The sequence below is a fragment of the Protopterus annectens genome, chromosome 2.part1 (genome assembly GCF_019279795.1).
Source record: "Protopterus annectens isolate FY-2018-M chromosome 2.part1, PAN1.0, whole genome shotgun sequence".
NCBI lineage: Eukaryota > Metazoa > Chordata > Ceratodontiformes > Protopteridae > Protopterus > Protopterus annectens.
In genome coordinates this window covers 623,767,684-623,790,472 of record NC_056729.1, presented here as the reverse complement: position 1 = coordinate 623,790,472, position 22,789 = coordinate 623,767,684, and the positions used below count along the sequence as shown (strand labels likewise).

At 39.3% G+C, this 22,789-nt stretch overlaps 1 protein-coding gene across 1 annotated transcript in view; it reads left to right on the top strand.

Annotated features, from left to right (window-relative positions):
• Nucleotides 1–22,789, top strand: part of LOC122794889 (extracellular calcium-sensing receptor-like) — a 192,839-nt gene that overhangs the window by 138,377 nt on the left and 31,673 nt on the right. The window contains exon 4 of the mRNA XM_044063487.1: nucleotides 3,241–3,364. Within this exon, the coding sequence (XP_043919422.1) occupies nucleotides 3,241–3,364 (124 nt within the window). The remainder of the gene's footprint in view (nucleotides 1–3,240; nucleotides 3,365–22,789) is intronic.

Sequence of the window (22,789 nt, the reverse complement as noted above, 5' to 3'; positions counted from 1 at the left end):
GACCCTAGTTTTTTATTGATGGTTTTGATAGTTTGGTTAACATGTAGGTCAAATTTGAGATTATTGTCTATGATGACACCTAATAGTTTTGTAGATGGGTCAGGGGAGATTATTGTGCCATCATTTGATTTTATGGTAAAGGTGAAAGCGGTAGACCTACGTGTTGGTGAAAATAACAGCATTTTAGTTTTTGGGATTTAGGATCAGATGATGTTCAGAAAGCCAGTTTTCTATTGTATTAAAGGTGGTCTGGGTAGCTGACCATAACTCTACTGGAGATGTGGCTGAGCAAATCAGAGTAGAGTCATCAGCATATTGGATACAGCTGACTTTTGGGATGACAGTATAAAGGTCGTTAATGAAGATGGAGAACAGCAAGGGCCCTAGTATAGAGCCTTGTGGTACTCCGAGGGTGTTAGGTAGAAGGTTAGAGAGTTTGTTCTGCCAGAGGACAGCCTGCTGTCGACCATTCAGGTAAGATTGAAACCATTGGAGGTCTCCAGTATCTAGACAGAATGTTTGCAGGGTGTGGATTAAAAGTTAGTGATCAACCATATCGAATGCCTTGGAAAGAACCAAAAAGAGGGCTGAGGATATATAATTATTGTTGTGATTATGGTTTATGGTGTTAGTAAAGGCTAGGAGGGCTGAAGTAGTGCTATGATGAGGACGGAAGCCATGCTGAGTGTCTGCCATAAGGCGATTTTGGATTAGGTGGTGCATGAGTTGTCTATGAATACATTTTTCCATAATCTTTGCAAGTGGAGAGAGTATAGCTATTGGCCAATAATTGGAGAATTCAGTAGAGCTGCCTCCTTTGTGAAGTGGGATTACATAGGATATTTTCCAGATGGTGGGAATTTTATCTTCTACTATGGTTCGATTGATTAGTATTGAGACGGTATTGGGATAGTATTAATAAGTGCAGAGTAAGAGCGACTGAACAGATAACAGCACGCAAAAGAGCAACTAAGACAGTTACAGTAAGAGCAGATGAATAAGATGTCCTTCCCAAATGCTCTCTTTGTACACAGTAGTAGTGCCTGAAATCAGAATATTATCTCACTGCACTCAGTTGAGTGAGCAAATGAGATGGGCCCGGAAGGAGTATCCAAATACAAATCTACAAGAGGGGCGGGCAATTTCAAAGCCACCAACATTAATACCAAAACAAGAACAGGGAGGGTGGATGGGGAACTAACTGTAGAGAGACAGCCACAACTTCAGTTGAGTTAATATTCAGTGAAAAACAAATAAATACATTAAATACAGTACTATATGCAAAAGAGCAGATAAAAGTGTACTTAAATTCACTTATACGTCCAGCTGATTTCAGGTAGATGCTAGCCGGCCAAAGCTCTGATATTAAGCAGAGATAACTCAAAATGTACCACTTATATAAGGCAAGACAGGATGTTAGTGATGAGCTGAAACTACCCCCCACTGCTATCAATGGCTACACAGACATTCTAAAAAGTACTCTGTAGAGAGTACTTTTTAGTAGTATGCTGTGTTTTTTATGAACAAATTACTATAGCTCTTGATTTAGGTCATTCTTTTTGAGTGAATTATTTCGATCTTCCTAGAGCTTTTGGTTCACTTCTTTGCACAGTGATATAGCAACATTTTATTAAAACTAACATTAATTATTTTCTGATTAGATGGATAATGTCATGGTTAACCAACACATCTCAATGTGTTAACATTCTGTCTGTTAATTTTGGAATTCCACAGGAATCTGTCTTTGGTCCTATAGTTTTTAACATTGTTTTTTCTATAATACCAAAATCTAATCACTAAAAGAATCACAAGCCCAAAACAGATGCCTTATGCTGACCATCTAAAAAAACTCCACCTATACTCTGTCGCATATCGTCTACTCAGAGGAGATCTCTGCTTAACATACAAGGCCATGTCAAACCCAGAGCTGTTGGACATGCTCCACTTAAAGATATCCCAAACCCTCTGAGCCACACACTCCAGAGATCTAAACCTTATCATGACAATGAACAAAATATGCTGGAGTGATAGGTTCCTGACCCAGAGACTCCCCAGACTCTGGAATAGAGTGCCCAGACATGTTAAGCAGCATGCCTCTTTGATCTTCTTCAAAAGGAACCTTGATGACTGGATGGGAGATAGGAAATTCACCCCGGGGATCACCCTGCTAGACAGGGGTCCAGGGAAATAAATACTGTAGGAATAAATAGCCAGGGAATTGTTAGGGCTAGGCTTGTATAGGCCCTAGGGCCGATAGCCTAGCACCAACCTATGAACCTATGAACCTATAATCTATGTTGGTTGAACAAATATGCAGATGACAGCAAAGTAGGATTTATAGCATAAGAAAAAAAGGATATTGAATACCTGAATATTTATGAGACAAATTGGTGAACAGGTGAATAATAGTGGTATCAATTTAGTTTTTATAAGTGGAACATTATGCATTTTGGTAAATTATCTGTCAAATCACTGGTGCACTTGAAGGAACAGAAACGTAAAGAAGTAACAAGATGAAGACCTATGGATAATCATGCCATCAACATTTTCTTTTGGAATTCATGTCAATATAATATGTAAAAAAAGCTATGTATAAAATAAATTGTGTGTTAAAAAACCTTAGCACTAGAAATATGATACATCTTCCATCTTTGTTTAAAACACACATAAGATTTATCTTCGAGTACAATATCTTTTGTATATACACTGCAGGTCAGATAAAACAGCTGGAAAGAGTACAAAGAAAGTTTACTAAAATAATTGCATTATATAATAATCAAGGTTATATGGGAAGATGAAAGGATTTATATTTATTCACTATTCACTTTGTCTATAAGATTTATCATAATTCAGATTTACAGGTTATGTTGGCTATAGGAATCTATTCACCTACTATTACATGTAGGGATGTAGGCATAAGGATATGAATTTTGTATTGAGTAACACAAGAACCACACCATGACATTCATTTTGACACAAAAACTAGTAATATTATGGAATACATTTCCAAAACATATTCAAGAATGCAGGAGTCTAGATTAATTTAAGAAACAGATTTATGGGTAGGTGGTACAAAGTATATGATTTAGAGATACTGGAATCAGTGTTCCTAGCTGGCCAATAGGCCTGAGTGCTGTATATAACTTATGAACTTATAATATAATACAGATAAGAATTCATCCATACATCCAGCTACTAGAAACATTTAGATTTGGTTTTGACCTTGTTTTCTTTTCTCAGATGCCTCTGTCTGTATGTAGTGAACTATGTGCTCCTGGTTATCGAAAGGTCATTCAGGAAGGGCAGGCACTGTGTTGTTTCAGATGTGTTCCATGCTCTGAGGTCGAAATTGCGAACATAAGTGGTGAGTGGGAAATCAAATTATTGTTAACAAGAGCTAAATATTTCAAGAAAGAAAACTAAAAATGTAAGCTCCTCAATAAAACTTCCAGTATGTTGCAGCTCTGCATGCTTCCAGTCAAATTATTTGTGAAATACGTATAAGGCACACAGATTTCTGTATCAAATATAACTTTGGTGATCATATCTCACATAATAAAATCTAACCTAAAATTGTATAGTGCACAATGTTTATCAATGGCAACATACAAGTACAGAATAGATTGCTATGGTAATGAAAGCAGGTAAGATAATGGGTCAGATTTCATAAAGTTCTCAGAATCTGGTGGATTACACCAAGTTCCACTCAAGAATTGTGGCTAACTAAGTAATGGGTCCCCTTCAGTCGATCAAACGTTTATAAGTTCGAACCACATATGGCCGAGATCATATGTTCAAACTTATAAAAGTCCGATCTGACTGAATGGAGATCTCTGTACAGAGCAGGAAGGGAAGAGCTCCCATTTCCGCAATGTAGTGTGATCTCAGAGTTGGTATATTTAAGTAAGGGGAGCGGGGGGTGCAGGGGGCATAGCCCCCCTGCTATAGATGTTTAATTTTTTGTTTTTTTGTTTTTTGTGGTTTTACTTCAGTTTTCAAACTTTTACAAGTTCGAACATATGGTCTTGGCCGTATGTGGTTCGAACTTGTGAAAATTTGATCGACTGAAGTAGACCCCTAAGTAATATACAAGTCTGACATAGTCTACAAAGAATGCCTCAGCACAAAGCAGACATAACCAGCTACACCAGCGCAACCACAATCAGTCATGTCAAAGCTGTAGTCCAGGAAAACTCATTCATAAAGTAAGATTTGCATGTGCATTGCCAATGTACATCTACAGAATGTAAACAAGCTCAATGGGACTTTTAGTAATAGATAGAAAGTACTAAAGGAAGACAAATGAGCATCATTTGTTATGTCTGAAAAGTGACAGATATCTGCAAACAATTATGGATATCATCGTAATATGTAGATGGATGTATATAAATACAGACATCACAATTTGAATCTGACATAATCTACAACATTTCTAATGAAAAGCTTAATTAAGCAAGGCAAAGGGCAATCACAGCCACTTTGGCATTGCTAACAGTAGCTAACAATGGGTACAGAGCATGTGTGAGAAACACAAGTAAAGCGCATACCCAACGAAATAGAGTGATAGAAAACCAGACGCGTTGGGTGAGGGTTAAGAGGAGGAACACTCAAGAGGTATGATGGAAAAGGAAGATCAGAGGGACAGGGAGAAGGGCATGACTATTTTTTTTTTCTGGAAATTGGCCCTATTTTTTGTTTGTTTGTTTTTTTGGTGAATTTTGGAGAATAGAAGGAATGGAAAAGGAAACTGCGGTGGTGGTGCTGCAGTAATGTTATCGCCTCACAGTAAGACGTTGTCCCGTTTGATTCTTAGCTAGAGCATCTTCTGTGTGGAGACATGTGTGAATGGGCATACCTTCATTGAAGGTTGTGCGTCAGGGCCAGCAACTCGGCACGTAAAAAAAATCTACTGTCAATCATTAGCAGAACGGAGTTGCGCTGTGGCGACCCCTAACCAGGAAAAGCCGAAAGACACAACAACAACAAAAGAAGGAATGAAAAAGACAGAAAGTGGACGAGGGCAAAAGAACAGGTATAAACATATAACAAATATCAAACATATAACAAAAGACATGACAGGCAAAGGTTGTAAATGCACGTAAAGGAGAGGTAAGGTACGCAGACAGCAAACATACAAACTAGTAGGAGAACATTAAATAGGAAATGCCATCATTGCAGTATATAAGGGAGAATACAGTCATCCAATAGGCTGTCAACAGTGGAAGTGCAAGCCAAGCAACAACAAGGATGAGCAAATGCAGGCAAGGAAATGCAGGAGCAGCCTATAACTTTCAACACTGCATGGGGGAGGCAAATAACCAAGCACAGTGCCAAACAGCAGTACTATAGCAAGACATTAATGTGACTGTGTAATAAACAAGTATACATTAATGGGATCCATGCATCAAACCCATATGCCATGCCAGAGGCAAAACAGGTGAGCTATCAGGTATATAACATATGTGTGACATGCAATGGCATGACATAATCCAAACAGAAAAAAGGTTCACCACACATACCCACACCAATGACATAGAATATGAAGTAAATGATGATACATATATAACTAATGGTAGTTAAAGAATGCAAGCTTGTGCATACATAGGAAGCATATAAATCTCTGGGTAATGCTCTGCACACAAGTACAACATAAACAATTATGAAATCAACTCACTTTTCACCACCTTGCGTGCACATGCCTTGCGTGTGTATGACACCCAACATGGTGGCACAAGGTCATATTGTACCAGTACACCTACATTACAATGTTGATACATTACAGGAAGGTAAGCATACACACAAAACATATGCCATGTATATGTGAAACATGTAGTCCAAAGCCAATAGAAGTCCAAATCATTAAGGAAATGCCAGTAAGAGAAAGCAGGTACAGAATAAAGCAGGACAACTCTAGTGAAGATGCACAGTGCACATGCATGTGCTCACAATACAGGATGCACTGCAAGTTCTCACAGGATACACTGAAGCAAATGGCCAATGTCTGACACATAGGCATAGTGCATTGGGGATGGCTATAATCACGTCTATGTACAAATGATGCAAACTACACACTAATATGCAAAATTAAACAGCAAATGCCATAGGTACACAATTTATTTATTATTTATTTTATATTTGATTACCGGGTTGGTCTAACTGGGCAATCAGGTGCCCGTTTTCAGCAGTGACCCAGGGAGAAAAGCTCCACATACATGACAATCATAAAAAATACAAAAGCTCCACATATATGATAAAAATACAAACGTCAGAGATGAGTACAAATTAATAGAGCAAACAGTATATAACAAGATATACCCCAGGGATTACTTCAGTGTCACTGCTTGACAGAGGCACAGAAAAAAAATGAAGCATTTTTTTTTTTTCAAAAAAAGGGGGTGGTGGTGAACATAACTATGGGCTAGGCTTATAAATGCCCTTGGGCAGATAGCCTAGTATGAACCTATGAACCTATGAACCTATGAATAGTATATCATAGCATAGTACGATGAGAATTTACAGAAGTGTACAATAGAGTGTGCAGTAGTAAAACAGAAAATATAATGTATTTGAGTAAGGAAGTGCAGTAATATATACAGTTATATGCATACATTTAAAAATACAATTTGTTATGATAGTTTTTTTTCTATGTATTTGACGTTTGAGTAGTGCTACAGGATGATTTATCTGAATGGTGGTAGTAGGGCTAGCCATGGTCAGTACAGGTAAATTGCTAAATGAGATTGAGGTGGACTTTTAATTGGGTTTTAAAGATGGGACTGGTGTTTTGCAATCTGATATCTGGTGGAAGAGAATTCCAGATTTTACCAACTGTGTAGGAGTAGAGGGATTAACCAGCATTGTGTCTACACTTAACTACTTCAAGAAGGGCTTTGTTTGTGGATCTTAGTTGGCGAGCAGAACTGTGAAAGTTGAGTAAGCCTGAGAGATCAGGAATCTAAGCAGGTTTGAGTATCTCATGCATAGATACACTGCCATAGTACAACAGGTGGTACAATCACTGCTATTGTTATAAATATCACTGTACATGTGTAGGACTTTATTTATTTATTTATTTATTTATTTACATTTGTTGACCGGGAGTGTCCGACTGGATGTAGGTCCATTTTCAGCAGAGGCCTGGGGAGAAAAGCTCCACAGTTAAAATAAACAGACTGTAGTTACATTGGATTACATAGCAATTAACAATATAACATAGCAATTACTTACAACATATTTACAGATGAAGAACATAGTACATCAGTAGACAACTAGAATCTTTATCTGTGAAGTACATAACAGACATTAACAAATGTTACAATAAGAAGTTCCTGCTGTATAATAAGTACTAGGCTTATGAGCATCTGAACTTGCTATAATCAAGGTTAGTGGAGTGGAAAGAAAGGTAGTGGTTGGATGGGGTGGGTGATTTTAGAGTGGGAGCTGCAAGGGCATAGCCAGCATGTTTTTAGGTGCGCTTTTAGTAAAGTTTTGAAGTGGGTGCATGATGGTACGGAGGTAATTGTGGGTGGGAGGGAGTTCCATAATTTGGCTATGGTGCAAGAGAATAGTGCTTCACCAGCAGAGTTATTGGCTTAAGTGTTCTGCAAGTGAAATTTGTTGCTGGATCTTAGTGGTCTGGTGGTGCGATAGGGTTGGAGTAGATTCTGGAGGGATGGGACATTTAGTGGATGGTTTAGTAGTTTGTGGGCGAGTGAAAGTTGATACCATTGAAGGAGGTGTGGGAGCTCAAGCCAGCCCAGTTCAACAAGTGAGAGACAGTGGTGACTATGGTAGGATGACTCTGTGGTGAATTTGGTGATTTTGTTGTAGCAGGTCTCTAGCTTGTTTAGATCGCATTGCCTTAGGTTGGTATATATTGGAGAGACATAAAGTAGGGTGGAGATAAGGAGGGAATTTGCTATTGAAATCTTTGCTGCTTTGGTGAGAGGTTGCTTATTTCTGTATAACGCTCCTAGTTTTTTGTGGACTTTTTTTATGGTCATGGATATGTGAATGTCAAATTTTAGTTTATTGTCTATTTCCACTCCTAGCAATTTGGTGTGTTCAGTTGGGTATATAGTGGTGTTGTCTTTTGCTGTGATGTTAAAGTGAGAGTTGTTTTGAGTATGTTTGGTGGGTTGGAAGATGAGTAGTTTAGTTTAGTTTGGGTTGAGTATTAAATGGGCATCGGATAACCAAGTTTCAACAGAGGAAAAGGCTTCCTGTGTGACTTTTTGCAGTTTGGGTAAGGACTGGGCTGAGCAGATGATGGTTGAGTCATCTGCGTATTGTATGAGTGTGCCATGTTTGGTGGCAGAGGCTAGATTATTGGTGAAAACAGAGAAGAGTAGGGGTCCAAGGATAGATCCTTGGGGAACCCCTATAGCGACAGGTAGTTGGGGAGATATGTCATTCTGCCATACAACAGATTGTTGGCGGTCAGACACATAACTCTGAAAACAGTTGGTGACTGATTGAGAGAAGGATAGGTTATTGAGGACAGAGATAAGTTGTTTGTGTGAGACCATGTCAAATGCTTTAGGTAGGTCTAGGAAAGTAGCAGAGGAGAGATAGCTATTGTTTTTATGCTGAAGGATAGTGTTAGTAATGGAGAGTAAGGCAGTGGATGTGCTATGGTTTGGTCGGAAACCATGTTGAGTACTGGAAAGGAGGTTGTTAGTAAGGAGGTAGTCTGAGACCTGAGAGTGTAAGCATCTCTCTAGTATTTTGGAGAGTGGAGAGAGAATAGCTATGGGGCGGTAATTGGTTGGTTCTGCGGAGGGTCCGCCTTTGTGGAGGGGAATTATATGTGATACTTTCCACAGTGGGGGAATGTAACTTTCTAACAGAGATCGGTTAATCAAGATGGATATTGGGTAGGCCAGAGCATCAGCTGCAATTTGTAGGTATTCACTTGGGAGGTTGTCTGCTGATAATTTGGTGGGCTTAAGTTTAGTTAAGAGTTTTTTTTTATGTTGGAGGTAGGTACAGGAGAAAAAGAGAAGGCATTGGGGAGATTACTAGTTGAAGGTGTGAGTTGGATGGAAGGGGGTTGTGTTGTTTAGCTAGTGATAATATGGTTTGTGTGAAGTGTGTATTGAATGAGGTAGCAATATTTTCTGAGGAGTGAGGGATGTTACGAGGAGGGGTACTGACTTTACCTGGGTGGAGGATGGAGTTTATGGAGGACCAGAATTGTTTGGGACTGTGTTGGGAGGAGTCTAGGGCATACTGGTAGTACTGGAATTTGTCCTGTTTTATTAGCTTTTTGACTCTATTGTGTAGTTCTAGGAATTTCTGTCTAGTTGAGGGGGTTTTGCTTTTGCACCAGTGCTCCCAGGCTTTATCCCTGTTTTTCATTTCTGACTTAGTGGTTTTCTGTAGCCATGGGGAGGGTTGTGCTTTGGTTCTGGAAAGTCTTATGGGGGCATGGTAATTAAGGATGCTCAGGAAGGTAGTATTAAAAGATTCAACTGCGTCATCAAGACTGAGGTACTTTAGAGGATGCCAGTTACATTCTTTGAGGGATGAGATGAATGTGAGTGGGTTAAAGTTTAGTTTTTTACGTATTTGTTGGTAGATGACAGGTTTAGCTTGGTATAGGTATTTTTTGAGTAGGAATGTTGAGGAGTGATCACTGAGGCTATCTGATAAGCAGCCTGTTATATATGACTGGGGGCTCTTACTGACTATTATCCAATCCAGGGTAGTGTGCTTGCTGGAGTTTTTATTTATCCTGGTTGGCGACTGGACTAGTTGGGTGAAGCCATGAAGGTTTACATGATGGGTTGAAAAAAGCACCGAACCAGGCATGTCCAAGGATCAGCTTCCGGTGATTTCTCCTGTCCACCTGATGAATCTGGGCATACTGGGGCAATGCAGCAATTGCATCATATACACAGACAACCCCCTCCTCCTACCACCCAACACTACAACCTGTGAGAGATGCACTTACATAGCCAAAATGGAAGCAAAGCTCTCTCCACCCAAGATTGTGCTAGACAGTCAAGAGGAGAAGGTTAACACCCACACTACACCTCAAGCAACACATAGCCCTTCTAAACCCACACCACCAACACCCACATACAGCAAAACTAAATCCACATATGCAGAGGTCATTGACTGTAACCTGCGCAAGCAACAAGGACCTCTGAAGCTGAAACGCAAACAAACACCAATCACAACCAAAATGTCACATAGTTCACAACACCAGTTTGCCACCCAGCAACAGCCCCTAAGACAAGACAACATACCTAACACTTTAGTCATAGGTGACTCTATAGTCCGGCATACTGATGTCCCACTCACCAGGTTGAACAAGGAGAAAATTACAGTCAGCTGCCTGTCGGGTGCCAAGATCCGCCACATAACGCATGCACTCAAGTCACTCCCCAACAAGTACAAATATGACTCTGTCATTGTCCATGTTGGAGTGAATGACTTGAGACGTACCTCCCTGGACTACATGAAAAGAGACATGGAAGAGCTCTCGGATCATGTGGCCCAGGCAGGTATGACCCTAGCCCTGAGTAGCATCCTGCCTTCGCCCAGAATGATACCACAATATAAGGACAAAATGATTGACTTCAACAATTGGCTAAGCTTCTGGTGTCATTGAAAGGGAATACAGTATCAGTCTGCCTGGGACGACATGATCGACAGACCACGATGCTTTGCCAGAGATGGTCTGCACCTCTCACCCCTGGGATTCAGGTTACTGGCTAAGGCTCTTGCCACCCCTATAGTGCCCTTTTTAGGCAAAGTTCAAAGGACAAAACCACCACCGTAACAGGTAGAAGCATGCAAAATCAATGCTAGAAGTCTAGACCTCAAAATGCATTCTCTCGAGGCACTCCTAAAAATGGAGAACATTGATATCTGTGCAGTAACTGAGACCTGGGTCAAGGCTCCAGAGAGAACCCCTGCAATACCAGGCTACAACTCTTACCACATTTTTCGGCCACCAAACCAGGACCGAAACACTAAAGGTGGAGGAGTGTCAATATTCACCAAGGATATTCACACCATCAGGCTAGTTGCCCAACACAATGCAGCTGAAATTCTCCAGGTGCAACTAACACTAGGTAAGACTGCAATCCAAATTGTAGCTTGCTACAGATCCCACACCATACCCCAAGATTCTCACTACACCTTTCTAAACATACTGGAAAATATTAAGATAGAACCAAATACCCTAATACTGGGTGATTTTAACTACCCTGCCATTAACTTCTCCAAAGCCAACTTCATGATACTCAAATCAGAAGTGACAAACTTCATGACACCCATGCAGACGGGAACTGAAAGTTCAACTGCTGAATCCTACACTAAGGCACTGTACGAGCACATCGACTCATGCATGTATCGTGCCATCCCAAACATAACCAAGATGCTCTCATCCAAAAAAAGGAAGCCAATCTGGTGGTCCCCTGCCATAAACAAACTTTACAACAAAAGGAAGAAACTGTTGCAGAAAAGAGGAAAATCCCAGGATGCAAAAAACTCCCTTACCAGCCTCAGTAAGAAACTGAGATCCCTCATAAAATCCTCCAAAGCTAGTTACGAAAATAAAATTGCCAAAGATTCCAAAGACAACCACAAGGCATTCTATAACTATGTCAAGAATCTAAATGGCAATGCTCAGATCTGCTCTGAGCTAAAACAGAATGGCATTAAATATACTGATCCCAGGGATATTGCTAATATCCTGGCAGATCGAATCAGTGCCACCTTCACCCCCCTCTCACCCCCTAAATGGCCCATCTCTATACCGGAATATTGCCAAATTCCGGTAATAATGGCCACACAGGTAAAAAACACACTCTCCAAAGCTAAGAATACAGCATCCATGGGACCAGATGACATCCCAGGCTGTGTACTACATGAACTACAATATGAACTGGCACCTCACCTAAGTGTCATGTTTAGTCATAGCCTCACCTCAGGTTTCATGCCCACTGAGTGGCGCAGAGCTACAGTTATCCCACTCCACAAGGGAGGATCCACCTTGGATCCCGGAAACTACTGTCCCATCAGTCTGACAAGCCTTATCTGCAAGGCCATGGAGCATATTATCATGGAACTTATAAACAATGACATTGGCAACCTTCAAACACTGGACCCCACCCAATTTGGGTTCGTGAAGGGCGAATCTTGTCTCCTGAACCTGATTGACTTCTTTGAATCAGTCTCCAGAGCCATGGATAAGGGTAAGGTGGTCCACACAGCCTATCTAGACCTTGCCAAGGTCTTTGACACCATCCCCCACTCTGGAATCATAGATAAACTTACTAAGCTGGGCATTAATCCCTACATCACCCAATGGGTTGCTAACTGGCTTACTGATAGAACCCACACTGTAAAAGTAGCTGACTCCAAATCCAGCTCCAAACAAGTGACAAGTGGAGTACATCAGGGTTCAGTCCTGGGACCACTCTTGTTTGGCATTTACTTCTCTGAAGTACAGGCCAACACTAAGGGACTCTGGCTAACAAAGTTCACAGATGACTGCAAACTGGGAGCCATTATTGAATCCCCAAATGATATGGATACTCTACAAAAGGGCATTACAGAAACATATGCTTGGTGCCAGAGCCATGGGCTCAAGGTCAATGCCAAGGAATGTATATTTATCCCCTTTGGGAAAAAAACATGTGTCCATGAATTACCATAAAGGTGGCAGTACACTAAACACCGAAAGTGTGATAAGAGACTTAGGGAAACAGGTGGACAGTGGTCTCACCTTCGATAACCACATCATCACAACAGTCAGGAAATCCTTCTATGTGGCACACCTCATCACTAAGGGCTTTTCATCCAGAAAAAAGAGGTCATTGTCCCACTGTACTCATCCATCATTAGACCCATTATAGAATACAACGCCCCGATTGGTATGTACATCTCAAAACATCTGCAACAACTGGAAAGGCCGCAGAAATACCTCACTAAAATAATCACAGGCCTAAAGCAGATGCCCTATGCTGACCACCTTAAAAAACTCCAGCTATACTCTGTCACATATCGTCTACTCAGAAGTGATCTCTGCTTAACATACAAGGCCATGTCAAACCCAGAGCTGTTGGACATGCTACTCTTAAGGAAATCACAATCCCTCAGAGCCACACGCTCCAGGGATCTAAATCTTGTCATCACAATAAACAAAACATGCTGGAGAGATAGGTTCCTGACCCAGAGACTCCCCAAACTCTGGAATAGATTGCCCATACATGTCAAGCAGAGTGCCTCTTAGGCCCTCTTCAAAAGGAACCTTGATGATTGGATGGGAGAAAGGAAATTCACCCCGGGGATCACGTCAGTCGCCCTGCTAGATATGGGTCCAGGTAAGTAAATAGTGTGGGAAGAAATAGCCAGGGAATTGTTATGGCTAGGCTTGTATAGGCCCTAGGGCTGATAGCCTAGTACCAACCTATGAACCTATGAACCTATGAATCTGATTGATCAGTAGGCACAAGTCCCATGTTCAACATAGGAAAAAAATGATTATACATACATAATAGATAGTAACCTAAAATCGATGAATAAATAAAACATCATAAAAACTTACACAGCCTACATGTAGTAACTATTATGTATGTGTTATTATACTATTATATGATCTTTTCCAACTTTAACATGGTATGTGATATAAGGCATAAATCCAGTGACTTCTAATCTAGAAAATGATTTGTAATGTGCATCACAGTCATATGCCAAACATATCTGAAATAAAACACAATCAGATGTGCACCTACATAATTGTAAGGAGAGTATATGATATGCAATTAACAACATCAACAATATGAGACAGGACATGTGAAATGTTTGCTCAAGTTATATCACAGTATAGTACATTTATTGTGATATTCCAATGGTCAACAGATCTGGCCCATGAGGTTTATTTATACATTGCATAACAAAAGACACAATGGTGTAATAATAGCAAGTATGCTGTCATGATGATTATGCAACATTCCAATTGTCATAATATTTATATAGTGATGATATGAATAGAAGGGCATATATGGGCCAGTGTGCTCATCGTACATTGTCATAACATAACATTACTCTGGTACATTACATGGCATGCAGTACCCAGTTTATCAGATGTGCTTTTATTATTACTTGTGCAATTACTGACATACCAGCCTTCAGTATGTATGCAAAATCACATGCATAACACACAGACATATATCAGTAAGTCTCAAGAGTAGTATGCCATACCATGCTACTCTGGCATACACCACTAACACGGGGCTCCATTTCAAAAGACTTGGTCCATTGTAAGTTGACACTAACAGGAAAAGTTTAGGAACATGATCTCTGGTATGATCATGTTGCTAGATAAACCTTACAGTAATATCACTCAGAAAAACTGAGAGCAACACCTTAGGAATATGGCCCTCTATTCATTACTCAATGTGTGCCTCACACATTTATGTTGAGGTATTAATATGACATTTAAATTTCCACTATAAGATAGCATTATGCACAAAGAATGCATCATGTTTATATCCCATGATTAAAATTAGTCTATTTAAAATATATTGTAAAATTAACAAGCAATGGTACACTTATAATATATATGCAGATGAAATTAGCAATGCAACAAGGTTAATGGGTGACATCACATCATATAATTGGAATGGGATTTGAAAGCTTCAAACAACTGCACAATCACAAGTACAGTACTAGCATATAACAGCTAGAAATTATGTGTATGACACACATACTTAATTGTCCCTCAAATCTATCACAGTCACTGCTTATATTTGTATTATGCTCATATATGTACCTGCACAGTTAAAAATGTAATGATGATCATGAATATACTATGCAACACCTCAGACATGCAATAAAAGTATGACTGGCCTGTGGCACACCATCTATGTCAAGCAAAGTTCCTCGTTAGGACTCTTCACGAAAAATCTTGATGAGTGGATGAGAAATAGGAAATACACTCCGGGGAACACTTCTGTGGCTCTGCTCAACAGGGGCACAGGAAAATAACTTTCTTGGTTGGCGCAAGCCAGGGAACCTTGTTGGCTAGGCTTACTTAGACCCTTGGGCCAATAGCCTAGTAACTACCTATGAACCTATGAACCAATAACAGGAAATGGTATGTAATGTTAAATACACCACCACAGTACAGTTGTATAGTATTGCATGCCAAGTGGAAATCAAGAAGTACATGCTAGTAAAGGTCTTCCAACATCATTAAGAATGTTGAGACAGCAGACACCTGTTAAATAATGGAACAGACAGGCTATGCTCAACATAAAATTCACTGAGAAGCACTGTCACACATACAAGTTTGCCACTTCCTGTTGTTCAAACAGCAGCATTACAAGTAAACTATATGTAAAACAATTAAGTCAACACCAGTATGGCAGATGAACACAGATGTCTTTCATTTATGTTGTGTCAACAAACATTGTATGAACTCAGTTTAATTAAAAAACAATTCCTGTTGATAAATCCTAAGACAGCATTCCACTTAAAATTATGTACACGTTAGCATTATTCACAATAATGTACAGACTGGTAATGATGGTGACTCTACCCCATGAGGGACTGATACTGCCAGACTGACTACACGTGGGAGTGTAGCTGATATGCTTGGATGAGTATCAGAGGGTGTCTGCCTACTATTACAAGCATGTGAACATTCACAGTGATATCATTGCTCTGGCCTGCATGCACATGCTTATGCCATCGATCATGTAGCACACCAGCTGCATGTGCTACATGAAGATCAGGAGTGCAGACATGGAGAGGTCATGGCAGCACTGGCTGCACAGCATGACATATATTTACCTATGTTGCTGTATCACCAAACACTGATTCATGTTCATGTTTATTGTATAGTCGCTGTCAATGATGCTCTACATGTCTGAACATATTCTTACCTTTAACTGAGTCATATTGTCACAATAACCTGTACGTCATAACATTGCCTTCTGTGTGACATTCTGTGTCAGGCATGAGATGTGAGGCTTGTTTATGTTTATTTTCTTTTTAGATGGTCCTTGGGATTACCCAATGCCATGTGTAATGCATCAGTGTTAATGTACAGCCCCTGCATTTTGGTCATGTTTGTGCTGATACATTCCTATATGATACATGAGCTTAGATTTCTTGTGGTACTGGTTATTTTATGGTACCTTCCCATGGTATTTATCTGTATGATGGCAACCTACTTTTCCAATGACACTTTCTGTTGTGCACATCGATATGGAATAGAACTGTGGCATGTCAGTTGTGCATTCCATGAGTGTTGGTGGGAAATGGATATATTCATCCACCTTGGTGCACATTGCTGCCAGGAAATGTGACAGCATGCAACTGACTGCTGTCCTGGACACTCTTACAGCACTTCCCATATGCTGCTGAAATATCCCAGAGATCGGTGTAGGTAGAAGATACTTCACTATCAGTGAGACTAGTAGTGACTTTAAGAAGAAATCCTGTAAGTGCTCTGAATTCACTTCCCTGGACCTCAGAGTCTATTTCTAGATATAATTACTGGAGAGAACACCTTAGATTTTTGCTTGGCCCCATTTTACTCTGAGGTTTGTTGTTGCACTGTTTGTTTAATACTGTACTTCATTAACACTTGTAAGAATTCTAAGCTCTTCTGTACTGCAACAGTTAGCTAGTAAACCCTTTGAAGAGATATCCCAGGCTCCCACTGGCTGTAAATATTCTCTTTTTGTCATTTGTTGTTTTGCTGTGACATATTAGCAAAGTCAGTAAACCAAGAAGACCAAAAGAATAATATTCACTCACTAGGATTGTGCTTATTTGTGGATCCTCATTACTGCACATTTTCACAGGGTATAATAAATATATTTCATAGCTGACCCCTAATCACATTTTGTTGCACTACATTTCAAAGCTTTGGGAGGTCTTCTTCCTTCTTTTACCAATTAATGACACTTTCCCAATGTACTATCTCAGAATTTCCTTTTTCTGCAGTTGCAGTTCTATTTGGCACAAACTCCAGTGGCATCCAAATGTAGGATTGCTTTAACCATTTTCTTTCGTCTTAGTTAATAACTGAATTGTATGGTATTACTGATATGGTGAGCGTTTGCTGAAGAGATATCTTGTAGGCCTTATAGGGAAGACCATGAAGCCAAGCATCTTATATTCTTAACATTTCTAGTATTATACCTAACTTTGGTAATAGTAATTGGCTTTGTTAATATTTTTATCTTTACATATTTTAAAGTGGGAAAGGTAGGACCTGACTGACAATGGATTACAATATTCTGCTTTCATATAAGGATTTAAAGCATGGCTTGAAGTGTTCCAGCAGCTTTGAGGAAGAAAATCTATTTGTGTATGTGTTTGCATGTTTGTGTATGACAAATACCACCACATGATTTCCTAGAGAGTGGAGCTTACTTTTTGCCAGGTTGTTAAAAAACATGGAGGTACACCTTCTTGTACCGTAATTTTAACTTATTTAGCACAAAATCCATTTTAACATCAATAATTCTTTAAATTCTGCATCTAAAAATCAATGTAAAGTGTTAAAATATTTGAAAATGTGATAATTACGTGCTACATTTTAAGCAGAAAACTGAGCAAAGTTTTTAGCTTAGTAGTAAAAATGTTTTAGAAAACTCATAGATATATTAGAGGCAGAAAATGCTTGTTTGAATTTTCCTTTATATTTATTAAGTTTATCATTATAATTTTCAGTTGAACAAATATTTTCTAAAATTTCAGTTTAATAAATTTGGGCAGCTTCAACACTGGGGAAAATCAGCTTGAGTGGCAAAGAATAAGTGATGGGGTAGATGATCCGAAGTGACAATTGGAATAGTAGAAAACTATGGTGAGGGTGGTGCTGATATCATACCTGCCTAAAATTATATTTTTCTGGTTATTTGTCTTCCAGTTTCCCCTCTAACCACTGAGCATCCTTGTAGCTGCTCTGTTAACAAATGAATTCATTCCACAAGAGGTGAGGGATGAAAACATCAGGGAAGTTGCCATCATCTGCACAGCTGAAGAAATTGCCTCTACTTATACATAATAGCTTTCAAGGCCACCACTGATTCCTGTTGGGGACTGACATACATCTCGGTTAAGTCTTCAGCAAGGAGAACTTACACCAGCATTGATGAAGGTCCCGGGGAAAAAAAGAGTGAAGTGAAAAGTTCACTTCCTTCCTTTTCTATAGGGAAGGGGAGTGTTTTTATTCTTATTAATATTCCTGTCCCCAGTTTATTCATGCTGTTCATAAAAAGCTCCTCATCTCAATCTTCTGGCTTAACCTCTCCCATTCATACCTTTATAGAAACTGATCCTATGTGTGCAAGTCAGTCTGTACTAGGACTGTCTGCATGCAAAAAAATACATTTACAAAATATTTAAATCTGAAGTTTGAAGGAAGGATATCTCCAGTTTTAAAACCTTTCAAAATTTGTAGAAACAGCATACTTCACATCTGAACACTCATCTAGCCATACACGGTTTAGCAAACCTTTTTATTTTAATAAATAAGCATGATATAGACAACATCAAATGGAAACAATCAATGTTCTTGGCTGCATGGACCCAGAAACAAAACCAGTTCAGTGTTTTTGTTCTTGGCTATATATGCCCTTAAGTCAAACAAATGTGTAAGTTATTCATTTATTTAGAAGTGAATTTTCTCCAGCTGTTAATGTTGGAAATATAATTTTATCGTGGCCTAACATTTTATTCATTCATGTAATAATTCCTATGGAATTATAATTATTTCTACAGAAGCTGTTTTGTGTCAGCAGTCAGGTAAAATCAAGAGCAAGCTTCCCTAGGTTGACCATATACCACTTTTAGTGCATTTGTTTTTCTTTTCTTTTTTTAATTTTCATCACTTTTATTAACAATAGCCACAAGGAATGTAGAAAACTTTAAGGCATGTGACTACAGCTGTTTTTGCTTACAGGATATATGCAAACTTTAATCAAGCAGGGTGGTAAACATGCATAAGAAAACACACAAGCAAACAAATACCAATACCCAATGGACTTCCAATTGGTTAACCATTGGATCATAATTAATTAAGCAAGCAATAATGCCTGACAGGGTGTGTGTTAATGTGTAATTAACACCTGCCCAGGGGTGTTATGAGGCTCTGACACTCCAGGTGCAGGGCCTCTATACCCCTGGAAGGGTATTAATTACAAATTAACATACACTGGGGGATATTATTGCTCTTAGAAAATGGGCATTCTGCAAAATTGTGTTTTACTTGCTTATTTATTTTCTAAGTACTATATTATTTTTTTATATATATTTTTTTAATGTGAAATAGTTTCTCTGCCTAGTGTTTCAGACTTGCTGTAGTTTAAGTTAATGGTATTGGGAAGAAGCATTTTATATCAAACATATATAAAAAATATAGTGCTTAAAAAATACTAACCAATTTTTCATAGAGCCCAATCTCTCTGTCATGCACACATACACAGTCTGTTCTGCATTCACACACATACATATACACACATAGTCTCCTCTGCTTTCATACACTCTCACTCACTCACTCACTCACTCACTCACTCACTCACTCACTCACTCACTCACTCACTCACTCACTCAAGATCGCTCTCACCCTCTCTCAGACTGTCACTCACACACACACACACACACACACACACACACACACACACACACACACACACACACACACACACACACACACACACACACACACACAGTCTCCTGTACTTTCATACACGCATTCAGTCACACAAGATCACTCTTGCTTTCTCTCTTCCTCTCTCGATCTCTCTCTCTGTCTCACACACACACACACACACACACACACACACACACACACACACACACACACACACACACACACACACACACAGTCTCTCTCCTTTTTTTTTTTTGTTTTACATTTTGTGCTCAATAAACATCACAACTGTTGCTTAGCAAGCGTAAAACAATGGTGGCCATTAGTTTTTTTTGCAGTCCGAGATCCACTGCAGCTTGATGCAGCTTGATATGCTGCTGTGAAGTGGTGGACTCATTTGTCAGTGGGCATTGCTTGTACATTAGTACCCTGTTGGGGTGTTCATGTACAGTTTGCCCATTTTCTAACAAACTGGTTTTCAGAATGGCTCTTCCTATCTTACAGATCAGATTCCACACATCCATATTTTTGAACAGTCTACTACTAATAACTTTCCTGCACAAATTTTGGAAGACACCATCTACCTCTGCAACTTTAGCTAATAGTACCACTTTCCAGTTTGCCTGTTAGCTGTTTTAATAATAATATGTAAAAAGCTCAAACCTGCCAATGCACTGAATAGTTCCAGGCCTGGGAGCCCACACACACTGTCTGAACTAGGAATAATTAATAAGCCTGTGAAACCTTATAAAGACCACAGAAAACTCTCTGTTGCCTTCTCATTTTATTAAATTTCTTCATATATGTGATAAAAGAAATTGTGAAGCATGCAACACATATTATATTCTCCTTACAGCAGCTTTTTTCTCTTTTTATTTTTGTTCATGTACGCAAGTGGTTTAGAGGGCTACATCATCTTAAATGATACTGAAATTGCTCACAGTTATGCTGTCAAGAAAGAACCCTGTCATAAACATAAGCACTGTCCCATGTAAGGATGTTTGCCACCATTTTTGTGGATTCCTTGCCCATGAGTCATTGGGATGTTAGTTGGTTAGTCTTCTACCAGCTTAACAGTTTATGTGGTTGCACCATTAAACAGTAAAACTCACTATCTCCTTCTCATTACCCATTCACTATGCTCTACTCTTGAGTGAGGTTTCCCTTCTGTTCCACAATAAAAGCCATGGAGAGATTAAACCTTAGCTACAGGTTGCCAGAAACGTATATGCATACATGCATTCTCTGCACAGCAACTAACTAAATGTCACCACCCATGCACTACATGCTTTCAACCCAATCCTCTTTAGCACAGTGACTTTATTCCCTCCTCTTAGAGCTGGCTGTCAGTTGAGTATTAATTGTTTTCTGTGCAGTCCTTACAGGAATGGAATGGGAAAACCCCACTATGTACAGCCTCATTGCAGTTAGCTGTGCTTCACTCTTTTACATTATCCACATTCTCACCCCTCACATTTCCTTTACACACTTTAGCCAATCCCATGGTAGCCACTGCTTGTTATTAACTGCATATAGCACTACCTTTCACTGCCACAAGATTTATGGCCAAGGGATCACTGATAAACAAGCTATCATAGGCTCAGAGAGGGATCCTGCTCTTAAATTTTCCACAATGCATCTGCATTTTACTATAACAGTTCCCCATCTGACACATGGATACATCTCCATGTCATCTTGTTAGACAGTACTGGTATCAAAACTACCATCCAAACTACTGATCCTATTAAGATTATTCCTATTAAACAATATTTAGCATGGCTCAGTTTTCTTATAATCCCTTCCCTACTGGATAAAGCTGACCCATATATGAATGAATCTCTCCCTCATGCTACAAAGTTCCTGTATCCATTTGTATTTAGTGGGGTCAAGCTCCTTCCCATATTCCCTACCTCAACAAAATAGCATACACTATTATAATAATACTAATAATATATTATAATAATACTATTAGCTATTCATATTCCAGCAACAACAGTGAAGAATGGCTATATAATTACACTTGTCTGTGCTATCTTAGTAATATTTCAAGCAGGTGATATCTAACTACACCCAGTATCATGGTCTTTCTTCCATTTAAATACCAGAAAATGAAATTAGATTGCACCACACCCAAATATCAATACAAAGTTAAAGTTTAAATGTACTTGCATGAACGTGTCCAGTGTTAGTAATAAGTGGGCTCTTTTACAAATGTAGCTGTCACTACCACATAATAATCTCCATATTCATAGGTTCATACTTGTATACTATGTTAATGATGACTAAGGCCTTTATAAGCCTAGACATGCAACCCAAATGTGTCCCACAGGTTATATGTTTTAGGTGTTTATATAGTAGGTGATAGTTATGACAAAATTTACTGACTGCCTCTGTCTGTCAGAGATGTAGGTGCCAGACCAGGGGGATATTTTTGATTTATCATTCAATCGTCCAATTTATGATTAAACAGAGTTAGCGAGGGAGTTTATTTCACATTGATGGAGAGCCTATTCCAGAGAATGGGAATTCTCTGAGATACATATCTGTCTCATTGGTATGTCCTACTTACATTACAAGCAAAATTTAGGTCTTTAGATCTAGTAGTAATGATGCTGCTTGTTTTACAGATGTGCAAATGGTTTATCAGAGTGGGGGCTCAGGAAAGCCTTCTATGTCAAGCATAAATTACCCTTCAGTAGTCTGTAGGAGAAGGAGTACAGAGGTAGGACTTTGAGGTGATCTGCATACAACATTGTGCTTATGCCCTGCATTCTTTTTGGAAGGAAACCTTTGCAGATGTTTCAATTGCTGCATTGTTTGGTCAGGTACATACCACAGTGGGCATTATACTCAATGATGGGTCCGATGGGGACTGAATGTAGTGGTACAATGACTTCCATGGACCTAGATGCTACGCTCTAACTTATAAGTTGAGCAACATAGAAGGATTTCTTTTTTACCTTGGGCCTGGCTACTGCCTACATGATCCCAGATCCCTGACTACTGGGTCAAATCTTAGGGGTGTTTTATCGACAATGTAGTTTTCTGGGGTGGGTGACTTCCAAAAAGGTACTATAATGCATTTTCTGGCATTGAGTTTTAAGCCATGTCTTTGGAACCCATCATTTATCTGTGTTAGACTCTCTTGTAAGATGTTTG